Source organism: Cucurbita maxima, unplaced genomic scaffold, assembly GCF_002738345.1.
Source record: "Cucurbita maxima cultivar Rimu unplaced genomic scaffold, Cmax_1.0 Cma_Scf00036, whole genome shotgun sequence".
NCBI lineage: Eukaryota > Viridiplantae > Streptophyta > Magnoliopsida > Cucurbitales > Cucurbitaceae > Cucurbita > Cucurbita maxima.
Genome location: NW_019272052.1, coordinates 661,394 through 677,407, shown reverse-complemented (window position 1 = coordinate 677,407; position 16,014 = coordinate 661,394). Strand labels below are relative to the sequence as shown.

Below are 16,014 nucleotides of genomic sequence, written 5' to 3'. Positions count from 1 at the left end.
AAAAAAAAAAAAAAAAAAAAAAAAAAAAAAAAAAAAAAAAAAAAAAAAAAAAAAAAAAAAAAAGCCGAAAGTAACTGTGAATTTGGACTATTACACCTTTGTACAAATACCTAATGGGCCAAATTCAATTCCTTCAATTGAGCCAGCCCAGCTAAACTATAAGGCCTCATCTGATTTGTAAGAACTCACATCCTAAACCTTCAATTTGTACAAATTCCCAACTTATTGTGGCAAAAATCCCGATTGATCAACAAAACTTGAAACCAAACTTGAACGATATTATAAAAGAAGCTATACGAAACAGTATCTGAGACGTATATTCTGCTAAAAACAGAGTGCCCGTGTTCTTTACGATATACGAAACAAACGAGCAATGCTCGAAATAAAATACAAACATTTATGCACACGATGGACGTTAGCTAAAGGCAATTGCTATCTTAAGAGTAGTTCTTAAATGACCAAGATCACATTTTCAAGCTCAAGCTCAAGCCACAAACAACAAACACTCAAAACTCTGGTGATACTTTTCATAACAGATTATTCAACTTACTTGAGAGAAGCTACACAACCTTCACTCATCCATGCAGTCACATAGGCTCTTTTAACCGCCACCGCCAGAACCATATTTCTTGCCAAGAACAAGGAGCTGAAGCTTATCATACCCAGCCAACACACCAGCACCGGCAACAGCACGCAAAATGTTTGCCCCAGCACCCTTGAATAGAGATTTAGTACCCTCATTCTTAACGATCTGTTTGAATGCGTCCAAGGAGCTATTGTACTTGACTGCTTCACCTGAGGTCATCATCATTCTTCTTCGGACGGTATCAATAGGGTACGACGCCAAACCAGCTCCAATTGTGATACACCATCCAAGCAAGAAACTAGCAAGGAAACTATCCTGCCAACATTGCATGAAATCCCTTGTTAATACACACATACATAGGGATGACTCCGGATCTTGTAGCCACTTATCCAGGTGAGGTCTCATGTGAATAAAAATTTGATCTATCTTGTAACAGGCAGAACAAAATTGTATTCAAGTATGATTAATGAAATTACTGACCTGCAACTCGCCAACCAGAACCACGGGCTTCAACGAATCATACATTCCGAAGTAAAGACCACGATACACGATAATTCCAACACAAGAGATGTTAAATCCACGGTACAGCCCAGCAATGCCATCAGATTTAAGGGTTTTCTTGTAAACATCAACAAGACCGTTAAACTGTCTCTCACCACCCTTTTTAGCGGCCTTAGCATCATTGGCTAAACGAGTTCTAGCATAATCAAGGGAATAAACAAATAAAAGAGATGAAGCACCAGCAGCACCACCAGAGGCCAAATTCCCAGCAAACCATTTCCAGTAACCATCTCTGTCTTTCTTGAAGTTGAACAGCCTCTTGAAGTAATCCTTGAAGGCAAAATTCAAAGCCTAGTGCACCAACAAATTTTAAATATTTAGCATAATTATTCTAGTGGTAGACAAGGGGCAAAAAAACAGGAACAGATTCAAAACAAAAAAAATCAAGAAAAATAAGAGAATTGATAATTTTAAATTAAAAATAAAAGGAAAAAAAGGATTGAAAAAATTATCTTATCGAAGGAAACGGACTTGTGTGGGGAAGTATCGGATAACGTTTGCTGTGTTTCCCCTCCATAGGGCAATGACTCCTTCATCTTTAATTGTTCGAGCAAAGCAGTCAGTAATTCCTTTGTATGGCTCAGATAGCCTACCAGTTTTAAGCATCTCATCCTGATTTTGTATCAGCAGTTTGACACGCTCAATTGGAGCAGCAGCAGTTTTCGAAACAGCAGCAGATACTCCTCCCATGAGAAAATCCACAGCAAACCCAGCTGCACCTTTCTCAGAAGGAGCTTGTACAAGAAACGGAGAAGTAGGTGAAACTCCAGCCAAGCCAGTACCATGATAAGATGTCTTTAAGAGATTCTCCAAGACTCCATTAGCATGTACACCTGTTGTACTATAACGTATGGACTGAAAGCCAGGGGAAAGCCTAGAAGTGAGGTGAGAATGGCCACATATCTTCTGAAACACTGATGAATGGTGTGATGTGTCTGCCATTGTAAGGACTCAGATAGGGACCTATGTAGGGGCAAGATAAACATGGCTAAGTTTTCCGTTTTAAAAAATTGCAAGATGACACCAAGTTTTAAGCATAGAAAGCATAACTAATTAAACTTTTCTGAGAACATTGTATCCAAGAATAACAAGAGTCTGTCAAAATAGGCATTAGTTACATTCTTTGTTGAAAATAGTAGAAACTAGGCTACTACAAATACCAAGAATATTTCCCTTATCTATAGAAAACTCCTAAAAGCAAGATCACTTAGTTAAGGCCTTATATTCCAGTCATACATAGAAGTGCAAACTGCAGACCACTAAATAATGAACTTGAATAGATGCAGGAGAAAAGATAATGTAAATTATGAATTCTAAAGTATATTCGTTCCTTACTGTCAGAAAAAATTGTAAGGCTCGAGCCAATGTAAATTGCAATTTAAGATATAGCAAAATCGAAGTGTAAAAATGGAACCTCACTATACCTATCCTAGTTATCTCTTACAAATCGTCCACACCAATAATTTCTCTCCTCCAAAAGGAGAAAAAAACACAATGCTACTTTGCTAAATGATGAATACAGTAGAAATTGGGAATGGTCTTTATGGCACACGTAGTGGCAGTTACTCGCGCAAGTCGAGTGAGAAGGACTTTCTCTCTCTTGCCTCCCTATCTAGTCTAGTAAGTAAGGCTTTGGCAGCAGGGGAAGTAGGGAACTAAAAACATCGGGAAAAAAAACCCGGCTCGAGCTACCTTAGCTGAGGAGATCGCCCCCTGTGATCTAAGTCGGTTCAGCTGCATCTGGCCCTTCTCTTCAACTTCTTTACCCACGGGATAACCAAATTCAAAATTTGTTCCCATGTATCACATACAAGCCAAAAATAAAGAGCACTGGAAATTAGAAGAAAATGCAACTATAAATTAAGTGACACCCAAATGATCACCCTTGTACCAGATATGAGGAAGAACCCCACTCTTCACTCTCTCGATTCTTTCAGTATACCATTTTTGCCACAAAACTAATGCCTGAGATAGCAATATTTGTGGATATCTTTCTCCCTTGACTTCAAAATAGGATGACTACAACCACACAATTGTGATTCTGACCCTTGAGATTCCCCACTCGGCATCAACCACACCATTACCACAGAATATTATTGCAAGGAATATACCGAAAAGCATATAATACGCTCGAGTGTAGAAACACAACATATTATCAAATTATCCACAAGACTAAAAGGAGCAGAAATTTTACATTTCGGAAATATCAGGAACACTACAGCACGCAAATCGGACCAAAAACTTTCTGAAGCTAGGAATAGAAATTATCTCCGACAACAAACAAAATACCTAATGCCTCAAACAAGTTCTCAGTATGGCCAGAGACAGAACATGACGAACACAACCAGCTAGTAGAATTAAGCTAAGATCTCCATTAAGGAGCAAAACCGAACATAAATCCTTTCCAATAAGCTTGAATATTCTCAGTAAGTACAGAACATAAAAGAGTGAAATAATGCACGAGATCAAACAAAAGACACCAACCTGCTAAGGCCGCCGGAAGTGAAATAGACAGAAATGGTGAGAGATCACCAAGTAGGTGCCTCGCGAAATGCTAGTTCATGCAGAAATCAAGTCAGAGAACTCGCGGAGACTAGGGTTTGAACCATAATGACAGATTCACCCTTCCATGTACCTGTAAATAACAACTATGCCACTCTCTGTTTCAAACGATTAACTATATGTAACTGTTACTGAATGACCGTGGCGGCGCCGTTGGTGAGACAGTGGGCCTAAAGTGGGCCTTCGTTTATCAAATGGGCTAGAAACGACAAGGTAAAAGCCCAACTTACTAGCTTATTGGGCTTGATTTGGTCAATTGGGCCACAAATGGGACGGTCTAAGAGCCCAAATTTACGCGGTAGTAGAAAATCTTCCTTTCTATTTTTATTTTCTTAATTTTTTTAACTTACACTAATTAAAAAAATAACCAAATAATGAAAATTTGATGAAATTGAGATATTAGTGTAAATTAGATATCCAAATAGAGTAGTCCACGTGGACCTACCATACCCATCACAGAGCCTCTGTCGCTGTTGATGTGTGTTCGTGGTCCATTGCTTTTGGAATCTTCTCTTCTCTACCACTCCCACACCAACTGGTCTTTGTTGGCAAAATTGAAACAACAAACCATCATCAGCAGAAACAGAGGGAGAGGTTTATGGAGAAGGAGAGGGTGAAGGAGGAGGCTGTGGTGGGTGGTGAAAAGGGTATATTCATCTGTGGTGGTGGTGGTGGCGGCTTTGGGAACAAGGCGGCGGGAGGCGGCGGCGGGGGTATGCGGTGCTGTCTAGCTGAGAAGTGTATGGCTGATTTGAGTGAAGCCAAACGGTACCACAGGAGGCACAAGGTCTGTGAGGTTCATGCCAAAGCTCAGGTTGTGCTTGTGGGTGGGTCTAAGAAGAGATTTTGTCAGCAATGTAGCTGGTTTGGAACAAACACTGCTTAGAGTTTTTTTTTTTTAGATTTTATAGGATTAAACAAAACTACTAGAAAGAGTTTATGTTTAAAGAGGAGGATATCATGTTATTATGAAAAAATCTTGATTTCTAACCAAGAATAGCAATGAATTGAAGTGTAGATTTCATGAGCCGTCGGCATTCGACGAAGCGAAAAGGAGTTGCCGGAGACGTCTCGCCGGCCACAACAAGCGGCGAAGGAAGATGTCAGCTGAGTCCACCAGATGAAGAACAGTGTCTGTGGGCATGTGGATGATAATAAGGAGAGAATTCAAATAACCATTCAAGAAAATGCTGCTGCATATAATAAACACTTCCAGATCTGATAAGTTATGAACATAACAACAATCTGCTCATGCTCTCTCTCTCTCTTCTGTCAGGTGCCCGCCCTTATATATCCAAATCAGGGTCTGTGCGAGAAGATCAAGAAAGAATTGCCTTTGTTAGTAGTGGATTTTTCATCATTATCTGTCATGAAAAAATGTGAAGATCTTAGTTCAAAGAATCAGCTGCTGATGATGTTTCTGTGTCTGGTTCTTCCTTACGAACACTATGGTTATTATATTATCTATAGTTCAGAGAATCAGATTGATCTGTTTCTGTTCATGGTTCGGTTCTTCCTTATAAATCTCAGCTGATGAAATTAGCTCATGTGCATAATTTGCTTTCTCTTCTCTTCTCTGTTGAGTTCACTAGTGATAAATATTATTGTCTTATATACCATTTAGGTCCATCCCATTCGAAATTCAGTGTTCAATATCTGACTTTGATACTATTTATAATGGCTGAAGCTAGCTAATATATATTTTGTCTTCTTTGAGCTTTCTCTTATAGATTTTCCTCAAGATTTTTAAAACATTTCTAGAGAGATTTCCACATAATGTTTCATTTGTTCTCTTCTCCAACCGATGTAGTATATCTTCACAGTTGTACTCGTAACTAACTGATCCAACTAGGTTCCTTCAAAGTAGAGAGATTATAATTACACGAGTTCACGTGTTTCATAAAAAAATAAAAAATGGTGGGCCCAGATACACATAAAAGTTCATCCACATTTTACAAACCCCATCAGGTTTTGCTGGTCCCCTGGCTATATATTTATTTTCATCAGACAAGGAAGATGGGAGCTTGCGGTATGTCTCCCACCTCTAATATCCTAAAAGCTAATTCTTCTTTACATGGTGCCACTAAAAGAATAGAACATTGGTACACATAAACTGAATCTCTCTCATGCAGCCATTGGGAGGGTTCAAGAGTTCTTGAACATACACATTGGTCGGTTCTGGTCCGGCCCTCTTGTGGGATTCAATCACCTTAAATGAGCTGCGGGGCTGGACATTGCAACTTTAATCAAAGTTTGCCTCTCCTTTCTTCTCTGAAGGACACGCAAGTTTGGCGACTTGGCCTTTGTTGTTTCCTTAACACTCCTATTTTTTTACGTGGGATGAAGATGATACTCAAAATCAATCAAAAGAAGATGTGAAATAACACAAGAAGAAGTTTGACTCTTAATTGGTATTGTTTTCCAACCTTTGTGGGTGAAATGGATGGTCGAATTCGGGCACTGGTCGAGCATGGTGAACCAATGTTCTTCTCAGTTGTTTCAATGCTTTCTCTTCCTCCACCTGCAAATATTTTTAATATCATAGCTTAGTTAGGAACAGATTTGGCATATACAACAATGAAATGCAAAAGATCTGAAAAGAATATAACCAACCATTCTTGCTGCGTCGCTCTCTTCTCTGTATCTCTTATACATCATCTCTTTCTCCTTGACCTGTCAAAGCTCTTCCAAACTTAGCAAACAAGAACTATCTTTGAAATATTCAGAAAATCTGAAAAGAACATGCACCTTTTCGTCAAACTCTGCTCTATCCACAGCCCGATTATCAACATGAAGATTGAATTTTTGAATTTGTGTGAGGGGTTTCCGTGATTTCTCTGGTAGTGGAATTGGGTCCCTGCCAAATTGAATGCAGACATTGATTATTGTCCCTATTATGGCTTTAATATTTCTATCTTGATATGCGTAATAAATGTGGAACTTACTCCTTTAGAACCGGTTGAGCCTTGAAATTTCTCATTCTGGCCTCTTCTTCCTCTATTTTCCGTCTTTCTTCCATTTCCCTTTCCATTTCTTCCTCATGCCTCACCAGACTTTCCAGCTGGAAAGGCTCAGGTTTGGTGCACTGCTTGGGCTCTGGTTTCGGTGGCATCTGCTCAAACAACAGTTATTCATTAGCATGATGGTTCTTTCTCCCACGCATAGTTTGACAGGAAGTTGTTGTTGGTTATATATACCACGGGATAATCGGTGGTGTAAGGGTATGGCTTAGCCCTTGGAATGGCGGCTCTTTCCTCTTCCAATTGCTTGTGAACAAGCCCCATGAAGAATTTTCTTTCTTTCTCTGCCCCTCTTTCCTGATGCCATCCATCCAAGAAGCGAAGGGTGAGAAAAATTGAACTCAAATTATGCTCTTGTTGCTTATGAAGATAGGCTGGCTGGCCACTTACCTCTGTGTAAAGATGAAAGGGGTTTGGCTTAGTGTTTCTTGGCAATGGATTCTCGCTGCGAGTTTCCGAACTTATTGAGAGCTGCAAGGGGAAAATAAACGAGGATGATAACGTATTTGAAATCATTTACTCTTAGAACTTTAAGGACTTGAAAAGCTGCTACCTTGTCGAACAGATCAGCAACAACAGTCGGTGGCGGAGGAATTCTCTCATTTGTAGCAAAATGAAATTCTTGCGGTTTAGTTACATGTTTTTTCAAGTTACAGAACACCCCCAACTCTCCCTTACTTTCAAATATCTGCAGCAGATCATGAAGACAAATTATCCTATTGAACATAAGAACAAACTGTTGATTTCATGTAGCCAAGGCCAAGTACACACCTTTTTATCTAATGGTCTTGCTTTGAACTTGGGAATTTTCTCCAGCGCCTCCTGCTCAATTTCAAGGAAACTCTTCGCCCGCGGTGGACGAGCCCTTAGTGATGTGTGCAGAACAGGGGTCTTTGGTTCGGTAAGATAAGCTTTCCATTGATTATTCTGAAGAGAATTGAAAAGGCCACTATAAATTTAGCTGATTGAAAAGGGTGTGGGATGGGAAAATGTAGTACTAAAATGGACATCTAAAAACCTGACGAGACGATTCTGTAGAGATTACTGAAGCTGAGTCTGCATGTTGGTTCGCTCTAGCCATTGTCTCAAGGTGAAATTCCTGCAGCAATCATTACTCGATTAGTCAATTGAAATGAAGCTCTAAAATTCACCATCACTGGCTGGCTGGCTCGCTCACCTGGAATTCAGGAGTCTGGGGTGTAGTCCTCGGTAGTACAGGTAATTTGGGAGCTTCCAAGATCTATAAAGCATAACATAACGAGCAGGTAAATCATATTCAGCATGCCTGTATCATCAATCGACTAGACTAAGTAAGAAAACAAGAAGAATGGTTGCAAATGTCAAGCTTTATTTACCTTTTTGTTTAGGGGTCTAGCTTTGAACTTTGGAATTTTGGCCATCATCTCCTCCTCTAGCTCAGCTGAACTCTTCACCTTGGTAGAACGAACTCTTTGCGCCGTTTCAAATTCAGGATCCTTTGGCCTAGTCAAAGTTAGCTTGGGCTTCATTTGTGTAAAACTTCCAGCATCCTGTAAAGAAAAGTGATTAATTACATACAATCAACGAAACCCAGATCAGATGAGGCGTGGGGAGGATAGAAAAATAGGCTTTAAGTCATTTACATTAGAACGAGCGTTGTTGACATGAAGCAATGATAAACCTCTGGTACTTGACTGGAACTTCCTCATCATTTCAGCCATTGAGACAAATGGTGCAGGCTCTCGAACATAAATCTTCCTATCTTCTTTCTTAGATTTGTCAGCAACCGAAGAACACAAGCTAGAGGCGCCAACTTTTGACTTGTGGGGCAAATTATGGGGTTTGACATTGAGAATCTGAAACAAAGAGAGGGTTAATGGAAATTATACCAGTCGCCTAAGGATCAGAGAGAAACTATGTAACCAACAGACAGTCACCTGTCTAGATAGACCACCATCCAACTTTTGCCGCTTAATTGGCTGATTCTCATGAGCTAAAGACGAAGTTCCACATGTATTTTTCACGTTAGTTTCCCTGTAGAATCATTTAGTCAGTACACTTCCTACACCACCGAGTTTGATATAAGAGACAAAAATGAACAGAAAAATCTAACCTCTTTACACTATTTGGTTTAACGTTCAACTGACTTCTGGCTTTCAGAGCCGATGAGTTCTTTACCATACTGGCAATCTTTCTAGCTGCCTCGTGCTTCTTAGAAGTGGCGCCTTTAGTTCGTTGTTCACCCTTGCAAGTACTCAAAGTTGGAAGTGGAGTACAAGCATCATTTTGTTCATCTCTCAGTTCGATTCCACCATTTGGAGTTCCTCTAAGTGAAGCAGAAAAGTTAGCCAAAAGAAGAGGACCTCTTTGGGTGAAAGATAAGAGAAACCAATCAGACAAAATTAACGAACCTTCCATCTTCACGAGAAATGTCTAGTTTTTTAGCCTTTTCCGTTGCTTCGTTTTGGGTAGACGCCTGAAAAAGATACCATTAATCAGAACCGAAGAACAAGTAACAAGTTGCTCAATGAATCATACTGCCATGACAAGACTTCAAACCTTTTCTTCTCTGAGTTCGCTAGGATTCAACTCTTTGTTAGTTTCACCAGGCACGATGGCAGTTTGAGATGTGGTTGGATCGACGGTATCGATCGAATTTTTACTGGATTGCTCTGAATTCTGTGTAAAGGATTTAATGTTCATAAGAACCTTAAAAAATAAGTTCACGGGATACCGTGAGGAATACACAATGAAATAAATCGCTACCTTCTGCATTTCTTCTTCTTGGTTGAAATCGCACAATAAGCTATCAACCTTAATCGATCTAGCAGTCTTGATTTTGGGCATACAAGCTGCAAAGATAGATCAAAATTCAATTTGTCTCCGTAGTTTGAACTATGATTGGAGGATTGATTCAGTGCCCTAAGGGGATGGTGGCTTGATTTGCTTAGAGTTTTGCGACCGTTACTCCAAATTTCACTGTTACTTCTTTTTCACTAATTCAGGCTGTTAGAAGAACACGACTCTCCACAATGGTATGATATTGTCCAAGCATAAGCTCTCGTGGCTTTGCTTTGGGCTTCCTAAAAGGCCTCATACCAATAGAGAGTGTATTCTTAGATTATAAACCCATGACCATTCCTTAAATTAACCGATGTGGGACTTTCATCATCCAACACAAGCCAAAAGATGCGCATAACATAATTTCTTTCGAAGTCAAAAAGCAGATCTATTAGACGTTCGTAACTGTCTAATCTGGCAAAAGTAATGTTCAATTTCCTAAACTTCCTTTCGAAATCAAATTTCACCCTAAATCCAAGGCCATATAACCTCCATCATTTGTGAAGAAAAACTAGTCGAATCTCATCATAATAACACAATTCTAGATCCACACTCCCTCAGCAGCCACCAAAGACCTAGAAATTTTTCCAGAAAAAATTCTATTCCCTAAGATCTACTCAACTGTTCGATTCGACTTCAAACCAAAAAGAATCGTCGAAAAGAAAATGAAGAAGGATTGAGTTAAAAGTGAGAGATAGAAACATACGTGAAGGGGCATAGGTGAGAGCGGTGTCGAACCATAGTTCAGCTTGGCACTTATCCCCCTCGGACTCGCCATTGACGAAATCGAAGAAGCGAGGAGCAGAGAATTCATACGTTTCGTCAATCATAATCGACAGATCGCTACTCGAATCATCAACCGTGGCCATCGATGAAATCCAATTTCCTTCCAGAACAGAGATAATTTAGAAGGTCAACCGGAGAAAATGAAGAAAAATATTGAATTCCTCCTATCTTGGAGGAGAAAGATGAGGAGGAATTATTGTCGTAGAGAAGCACAAGTGAAAAGAGTATAAACGTTTATTGACATCTCTAACGGTTGGAAATTTCAAATATTAGGACTGTACAACGGCCATATTAGGGAGCTCTTTAGTAAAATATACTGTAAGCTCTAACGGCTATATTTTATCACCCTACGCTTTAGTGCAGGCTACCCCTAATCATCAATCCGGCGTCGTTTGAAGCGGAAAATATTCTATTGCAACAAAAGTCATCAAAACGACGACGTTTGATGCGATTTCTGCCGAATGGATTTGGGTCGGCCCAACTACAATGGATTACAAGCCCGTAATACATGGCTGGGCCCATATGACTGATTTAAAAATGATTAAATATTGATTAGATTTTGTGCAATTAATATGCATTCCATAAATGAGATATTATTACCAAATATTGACTAAAAAAATTATATTAACATTTCTCTTTTATGCTTCTAATGGTATAATTCAAATAATTTTTTCAAATTTTCGTGACACCATAAAAGAGTCAAACCACTTTATGGGCTATGGGTTTGACTTTTGGTTTAATTGATGGGCCGGGATTAATATGGGCTTTATGCAAGGCTCGGTATGATTGGGCTTGAATAGTGGGCCTATTAATTATGGGAAGTGGATTGACGGCCCATGGAACATGCTTAACTAAATTTGAGAAAACATTAAGAACACATATTGTATTCATGAGATTAAATGCAGATTGCTTATAAAAAAAAAACAATATAAACGTGAGACAACTAACCTACAAAAGTAAAAGTGAAATGTGTATCATTAAAATAATAGATTATCTAAGTGAATAAATACATAAATAAATAGCTAATTAAGTAATAATAAACAATTTAAAAAAAAATCATTACAAAATTAGTTTTAAAAAAATTGGAGATTAATTTTAAGTATAAATCGTTATAAATGGCAAACATATTATCTAAATTAATTAGATAATGTTGGGTAAATCACCAGCAGAAGCGCGACAATGATAAAATTAGCTTATTATAAATCCATATATGTATCTGGTAGATAAGTTGGAAATGAAAGCATTAAATTAAATACATTAATTAAATTATAAAGAAAAATGGTGCAAGATCTTGAGAAAAATCCAAAACAACTTTGGTCAGATGGAATAATTAGCGCAACAATAATTTAATTAGTTTTTCTCTATTTAGAAAAAAAAAAACAATTAAATAATTTGTATAATAATGAATGAGGACAAAATAATTTCATTAGAGCCCAAAGGTAATGCCACGTACCCTTTTTTTGCATGCTTCCCCAAATGTTATGAAGCCACGCAATTTCTGCTCCATACCGTCTTTCTCTCTCCTTAAAAATTTTCGTTTTTCTCTCTCCTCTGTTTCCGCCATTATATAACTTCATCTTCTCTGTTCTTCTTCTCCTACCCTTTTTTCACTTGCCTTATTTCTACAGTGCTTCAATGAGCAGTGTTTGTGCTGAGGAACAGAAATTTCAGTTTCAATTTCAACTGCCTTCTTCTTGTTCTTCGATTCTTGAGGACATTAACGGTGAAATGTGCTCTGATTCGCCGCGATTTTCGTTTGCTGTTGAATCTCTTTTGCAGAAATTTTTGCCGTTCAACGGCGAGGATGTAGCGGAAGAAGACGGCGATCCGTATTCGTCCGATCATTTTCGGATGTATGAGTTTAAGGTGTGGCGGTGTACTCGTAGTCGGAGCCATGACTGGACGGATTGTCCGTTTGCTCATCCTGGAGAGAAGGCGCGGCGACGAGATCCTCGTCGGTTTCATTACTCCGGCACGATGTGTCCGGATTTTCGACGCGGCGGTTGTGACCGTGGTGATGGATGTGAGTTCGCTCATGGAGTTTTCGAGTGTTGGCTTCATCCAGCGAGATATCGGACCGAGGCTTGTAAAGATGGAAAGAACTGTAAGAGGAAAGTTTGTTTCTTTGCTCATTCGCCTCGTGAGCTTCGTCTTTTGCCGCCGATGAGTAATTTTCAAGGCGGCTCTTGTTCTTCGCCGAATAAGAGGAATTCTACTCTCAGATCGGCCGCCGCTGGTTCGAACCACGGCTGTTTATTTTGCCATTGCGGCGGAGCCGCCACTTCCTCGCCGACATCAACGCTTATCGGAATGTCTCATCTCTCCCCGCCACTCTCTCCGCCACTCTCGCCTGTAAAACCTCAGTCGCTAAATGGATTTTCACCGATTTCGAGGTACAATCCAGATCCGTCCAAGTTAAATGGAGTAATAAGCTATAAAGATTCAATGACCGAGCTCATGAACTCAATTGAATCCATGAATATCGACGAATTGAACGCCACTTTAGCCGCCTCCGCCTCAAGACAGACGATTCCTTGGATCGACGTTTCGTCTCTCAACACTGAAGAACAACTCCAGTTTGTTCTCTCACCTTCCACTCCAAATGTCTCCGCCGCATCGGTGAACTTTTCCGTCAATAACAAAGGTAACGCCGACAATGGATGGGCCTCCGCCTCTGCCTCCGCCTCGGATCCGGATCTCGGATGGGTTAACGATCTTCTGATGTAAACTAAGAAGAAGAAGAAGAAGAAGAAGAAGAAGAACTGTAAATATTACACCATCCGTATATATATTTGGGTATCATATATATATATGGTGATTAGGTGTAAAAAAAAATATGGCATTAATAATTATTGTGAATTATTACTTTGCAAATTGTTAGGGGAAAAAAGCGGCTGATTTTCCATTTACAATTTATGTGTTTGTTCGTTGTCTGTATTATTAGGAACTGAGATCGTTGTCCTGTATTGTATTCTCATTTCTCTCAAGTGTAGTATTATTATTTTAATGCATTTCCCTTTTTTATTTAATGTGTTCTAATTTTATAATTTCCTGAAACTTTGGGGGCTAAAATTACAATTAAATCCAACCCTAAACTAATTAAGCAAGATTTTTGGGGTGATTATAAAATCATGCTTTTGATATTTTAGGGTTCTGTTGGGGTAAGGTCGCGAAGGGCACGTTTTCTGTGTTGCTGTGGTGTGGCAGGTTGGGGGATTCGCTTTCCTTCGGAATAAAATTATCAATTTCTTTTATTTAAACAAATTTGTGGAATGCTCTACAATTTATTTTGATATTAAAAAACTATTTTTTTAAATTAAAAAACGTATTAATTATAAATAATAATAATAGTAATAAGAGTCGAATAGTTCGCTTTTGTATTTTTCTAAGCCAAAATTTTAAGTTTTTTTTTTTTTAATTAGTTAAAATAGTAATTTATTTATACATTTAAATATTTAATTTGATCTTTTTACAATAAATTTAATTTTTATTTTTTCAAATATTGCATAATAGTAATAGTTTTTGTCTGAATATGTTTTAGAAAAACTTAATATTTGAGAAATAGAGTAATATTTAAAAATAGAGGAAACGTCATTAATTTGTGAAGTACCACACCGAATCGGTGTGAAAGTCATCTATTTATAATCAAACAAATTACAAAGATATGAAAAGAGTAATAAATAGAAATAAAAAAGATATAAAATAAATATCTGCTTATAACAAAATATCAAATATGATATATATGTTTAATTATACTTTAGTACTAAAGATCCTTCATATCATCGATAAACTCTCGATTAATTGGATATTTGGCTTTGATTAAATGGGAAATTCAATTTTATATTTAATATATTTTAATTTTTAAAAATTTTGAATTTATTGAATACTTTTAAATATTTTGAAACCCAAATAAATAAATATTAAAATTTAGTTTTACTCGGTAACTGAACACACGCATACACTCAATTCAATTGTTTGTAGCGTCCCAACTGTATAAAACTTAAAAAAGAAATAAAATAATAATTTAAAGAATAAAGGGTTATTTTTTGAAATTTTAATAATTCAAGCCTAATTATATATATTGTAATGTAAGCTTAATTTTATTAAGAAACGCATTTTAAGCGCGCTCTTATCGCAAGTTAGGCTCGGTGATTTTGCTCTCGCTCTCTCTCCCCTCTCAGACGCAGAGGTAAGAAACTCCATCTTGTTCTTTGATTTCGATTCTTGATGAATGTTGACGATCATTTTCTCTGATTATTGAGCCTCTGTTAGCAAGATTATATATCTCCCTCTCGGACATTTTATTCATGATCTTCTTTCTTTTTCTTGTATTCTTGAAATCGATAGCCAATTTTGCTTTCAAACGAGTTCAGTTTCTCAGTTCGCGCCATTTTCGAGTAAGGTTTTTAGACTAGAAACTCACTACTCTTTCGTTTTTCGTTTTCGAGGAGCAACTAGTTATTTATTATAGTACTCGATCGCCTTCTTTTAATCAACTTCTTACGCGATGAAATCGAGATTCGTGGCGTCTGGACTGTTGATCAATGCGCATCGTTTTCATCAGTTTTGATTGATCTTTCGCGATTTCTTTTAAATCTGTCTGGATTGGTTAGTTCAATGTATTGAACATGTTTTGTGGATTTTCTAGCACTTCATTCACTTTTTACACTTTATTTCCTTTAAAATATTTCGCGTGTGGATCCTAAACGCATTCATCAGTCATCACCAACCACAGAAGATTTTTTATGTTAAAATTTAGAAGTTCGTTTTAAAAATAAGGAGCGGTTTCCAAAACTCCATTTCTGAACAAATTCGTTTTGTAATTTTTTTGTCGGTGCCAAACAAATTTTCCTCATAGATTATCGGTTTCCGAAACTCCATTTCTAAACAAATTCGTTTAGTAAATTTTTTGTCGGTGCCTAACAAATTTTCCTCTATAGATTATTGGTTTCCAAACCTCCATTTCTAAACAAATTCGTTCAGTAATTTTTTGGTCAGTGCCTAACAAATTTTATGTTTCCAAATATGAAAGTATTTTCAGAAAAATTACAAGTTAGTGGTGTCTATTTAATTTGAACTTATCAAATAGGTCTTTAAACGTCAAATTTTGTTTTTAATAGATTTTCAACTTCAAAAACATCTAGCATATGTTCAACTTTTAACTATGTGTTCTATGTGTTCAATAGATGATTAAGGTATTCAATGTATTTTAAATTAATTTAACTGATATTAAATTGAATTTTATGATGAATTTTGTGTTTAGTATATTCATGAAATTATAGGTTATCTCTAAATATGGGAGTATTTTAGAAAAAATATGAGTTTAGTTATATGTCGGTGTCTATTTAATTTAAACATATCAAATAGATCTTTGAACGTTCAATTTTGTGTTCAAAAGATTTTCATCAATAGATGACTAAAATATTCAATGTATGTTAAATTAATTTAATTGATATTCAACTTAATTTTATGATAAAATTTTGTATACTATTTGTATTTAGTATATTCATGAATTAAAAAAATATATTAAATAGGCAAACTATACACAAACTAAACTTTTTTAGATATCTAAGGAACAAAATTAAAAAAGTTTGTTAGATTACTTTAGAAGTTAGAATTATTCTATTAGAAACTTTATAGTCGGCTAACTAAACTTAGATTAGCTGAAGTTTTTCTTAT

The 16,014-nt window shown here is 37.2% G+C and overlaps 4 protein-coding genes across 6 annotated transcripts; 2 read left to right on the top strand and 2 right to left on the bottom strand.

Moving 5' to 3' along the window:
* Window positions 1–292: 292 nt before the first annotated feature.
* Window positions 293–3,774, bottom strand: LOC111468220 (ADP,ATP carrier protein 3, mitochondrial). 2 transcript variants are annotated; one of them, XM_023113366.1, is made up of 4 exons: window positions 3,632–3,774; window positions 1,619–2,110; window positions 1,067–1,438; window positions 293–901 (listed from the first exon to the last, which is right to left on the bottom strand). In XM_023113366.1, exons 2-4 carry the CDS (start codon window positions 2,087–2,089, stop codon window positions 602–604), a joined length of 1,143 nt encoding a protein of 380 aa, XP_022969134.1. In that variant the 5' UTR covers window positions 2,090–2,110; window positions 3,632–3,774; the 3' UTR covers window positions 293–601. The 2 variants fall into 2 exon arrangements, with proteins under 2 accessions (XP_022969134.1, XP_022969135.1); XM_023113367.1 differs by lacking the exon at window positions 3,632–3,774 and adding an exon at window positions 2,840–3,187.
* A 401-nt stretch (window positions 3,775–4,175) lies between these two features.
* LOC111468359 (squamosa promoter-binding-like protein 4) lies at window positions 4,176–5,078 on the top strand. Its single transcript, XM_023113547.1, has 2 exons — window positions 4,176–4,523; window positions 4,728–5,078. Exons 1-2 carry the CDS (start codon window positions 4,308–4,310, stop codon window positions 4,734–4,736), a joined length of 225 nt encoding a protein of 74 aa, XP_022969315.1. The 5' UTR covers window positions 4,176–4,307; the 3' UTR covers window positions 4,737–5,078.
* Window positions 5,079–5,604: 526 nt separating this feature from the next.
* LOC111468126 (protein TPX2-like) lies at window positions 5,605–10,599 on the bottom strand. 2 transcript variants are annotated; one of them, XM_023113221.1, is made up of 19 exons: window positions 10,256–10,599; window positions 9,475–9,560; window positions 9,268–9,387; window positions 9,118–9,184; window positions 8,822–9,029; window positions 8,646–8,742; window positions 8,352–8,564; window positions 8,085–8,258; window positions 7,907–7,969; window positions 7,748–7,828; window positions 7,501–7,656; window positions 7,283–7,417; window positions 7,120–7,200; window positions 6,907–7,026; window positions 6,655–6,821; window positions 6,458–6,566; window positions 6,323–6,382; window positions 6,136–6,230; window positions 5,605–6,032 (listed from the first exon to the last, which is right to left on the bottom strand). In XM_023113221.1, exons 1-19 carry the CDS (start codon window positions 10,416–10,418, stop codon window positions 5,915–5,917), a joined length of 2,313 nt encoding a protein of 770 aa, XP_022968989.1. In that variant the 5' UTR covers window positions 10,419–10,599; the 3' UTR covers window positions 5,605–5,914. The 2 variants fall into 2 exon arrangements, with proteins under 2 accessions (XP_022968989.1, XP_022968988.1); XM_023113220.1 differs by having other exon boundaries at window positions 8,822–9,034; window positions 9,120–9,184; window positions 10,256–10,598.
* Window positions 10,600–11,805: 1,206 nt separating this feature from the next.
* On the top strand, window positions 11,806–13,364 carry LOC111468228 (zinc finger CCCH domain-containing protein 2-like). The gene has a single exon (XM_023113379.1). The coding sequence runs from the start codon at window positions 11,971–11,973 to the stop codon at window positions 13,060–13,062; it is 1,092 nt and encodes a 363-aa protein (XP_022969147.1). The 5' UTR covers window positions 11,806–11,970; the 3' UTR covers window positions 13,063–13,364.
* The last annotated feature ends 2,650 nt before the right edge of the window (window positions 13,365–16,014 follow it).

What these genes read in the sequence shown, in the direction of transcription:
- LOC111468359 (XM_023113547.1), top strand. Translation starts at nt 4,308, where the DNA reads ATGGAGAAGGAGAGGGTGAAGGAGGAGGCTGTGGTGGGTGGTGAAAAG.
- LOC111468126 (XM_023113220.1), bottom strand. Translation starts at nt 10,418, where the DNA reads ATGGCCACGGTTGATGATTCGAGTAGCGATCTGTCGATTATGATTGAC. An exon ending in GCGAACTCAGAGAAGAAAAG is followed by an intron (nt 9,185 to 9,267) that starts GTTTGAAGTCTT and finishes TATCTTTTTCAG; the next exon opens with GCGTCTACCCAAAACGAAGC. An exon ending in CCCAGACTCCTGAATTCCAG is followed by an intron (nt 7,829 to 7,906) that starts GTGAGCGAGCCA and finishes TGATTGCTGCAG; the next exon opens with GAATTTCACCTTGAGACAAT.
- LOC111468220 (XM_023113366.1), bottom strand. Translation starts at nt 2,089, where the DNA reads ATGGCAGACACATCACACCATTCATCAGTGTTTCAGAAGATATGTGGC. An exon ending in TCCGATACTTCCCCACACAA is followed by an intron (nt 1,439 to 1,618) that starts GTCCGTTTCCTT and finishes TTGGTGCACTAG; the next exon opens with GCTTTGAATTTTGCCTTCAA. An exon ending in TTCTGGTTGGCGAGTTGCAG is followed by an intron (nt 902 to 1,066) that starts GTCAGTAATTTC and finishes CAATGTTGGCAG; the next exon opens with GATAGTTTCCTTGCTAGTTT.
- LOC111468228 (XM_023113379.1), top strand. Translation starts at nt 11,971, where the DNA reads ATGAGCAGTGTTTGTGCTGAGGAACAGAAATTTCAGTTTCAATTTCAA.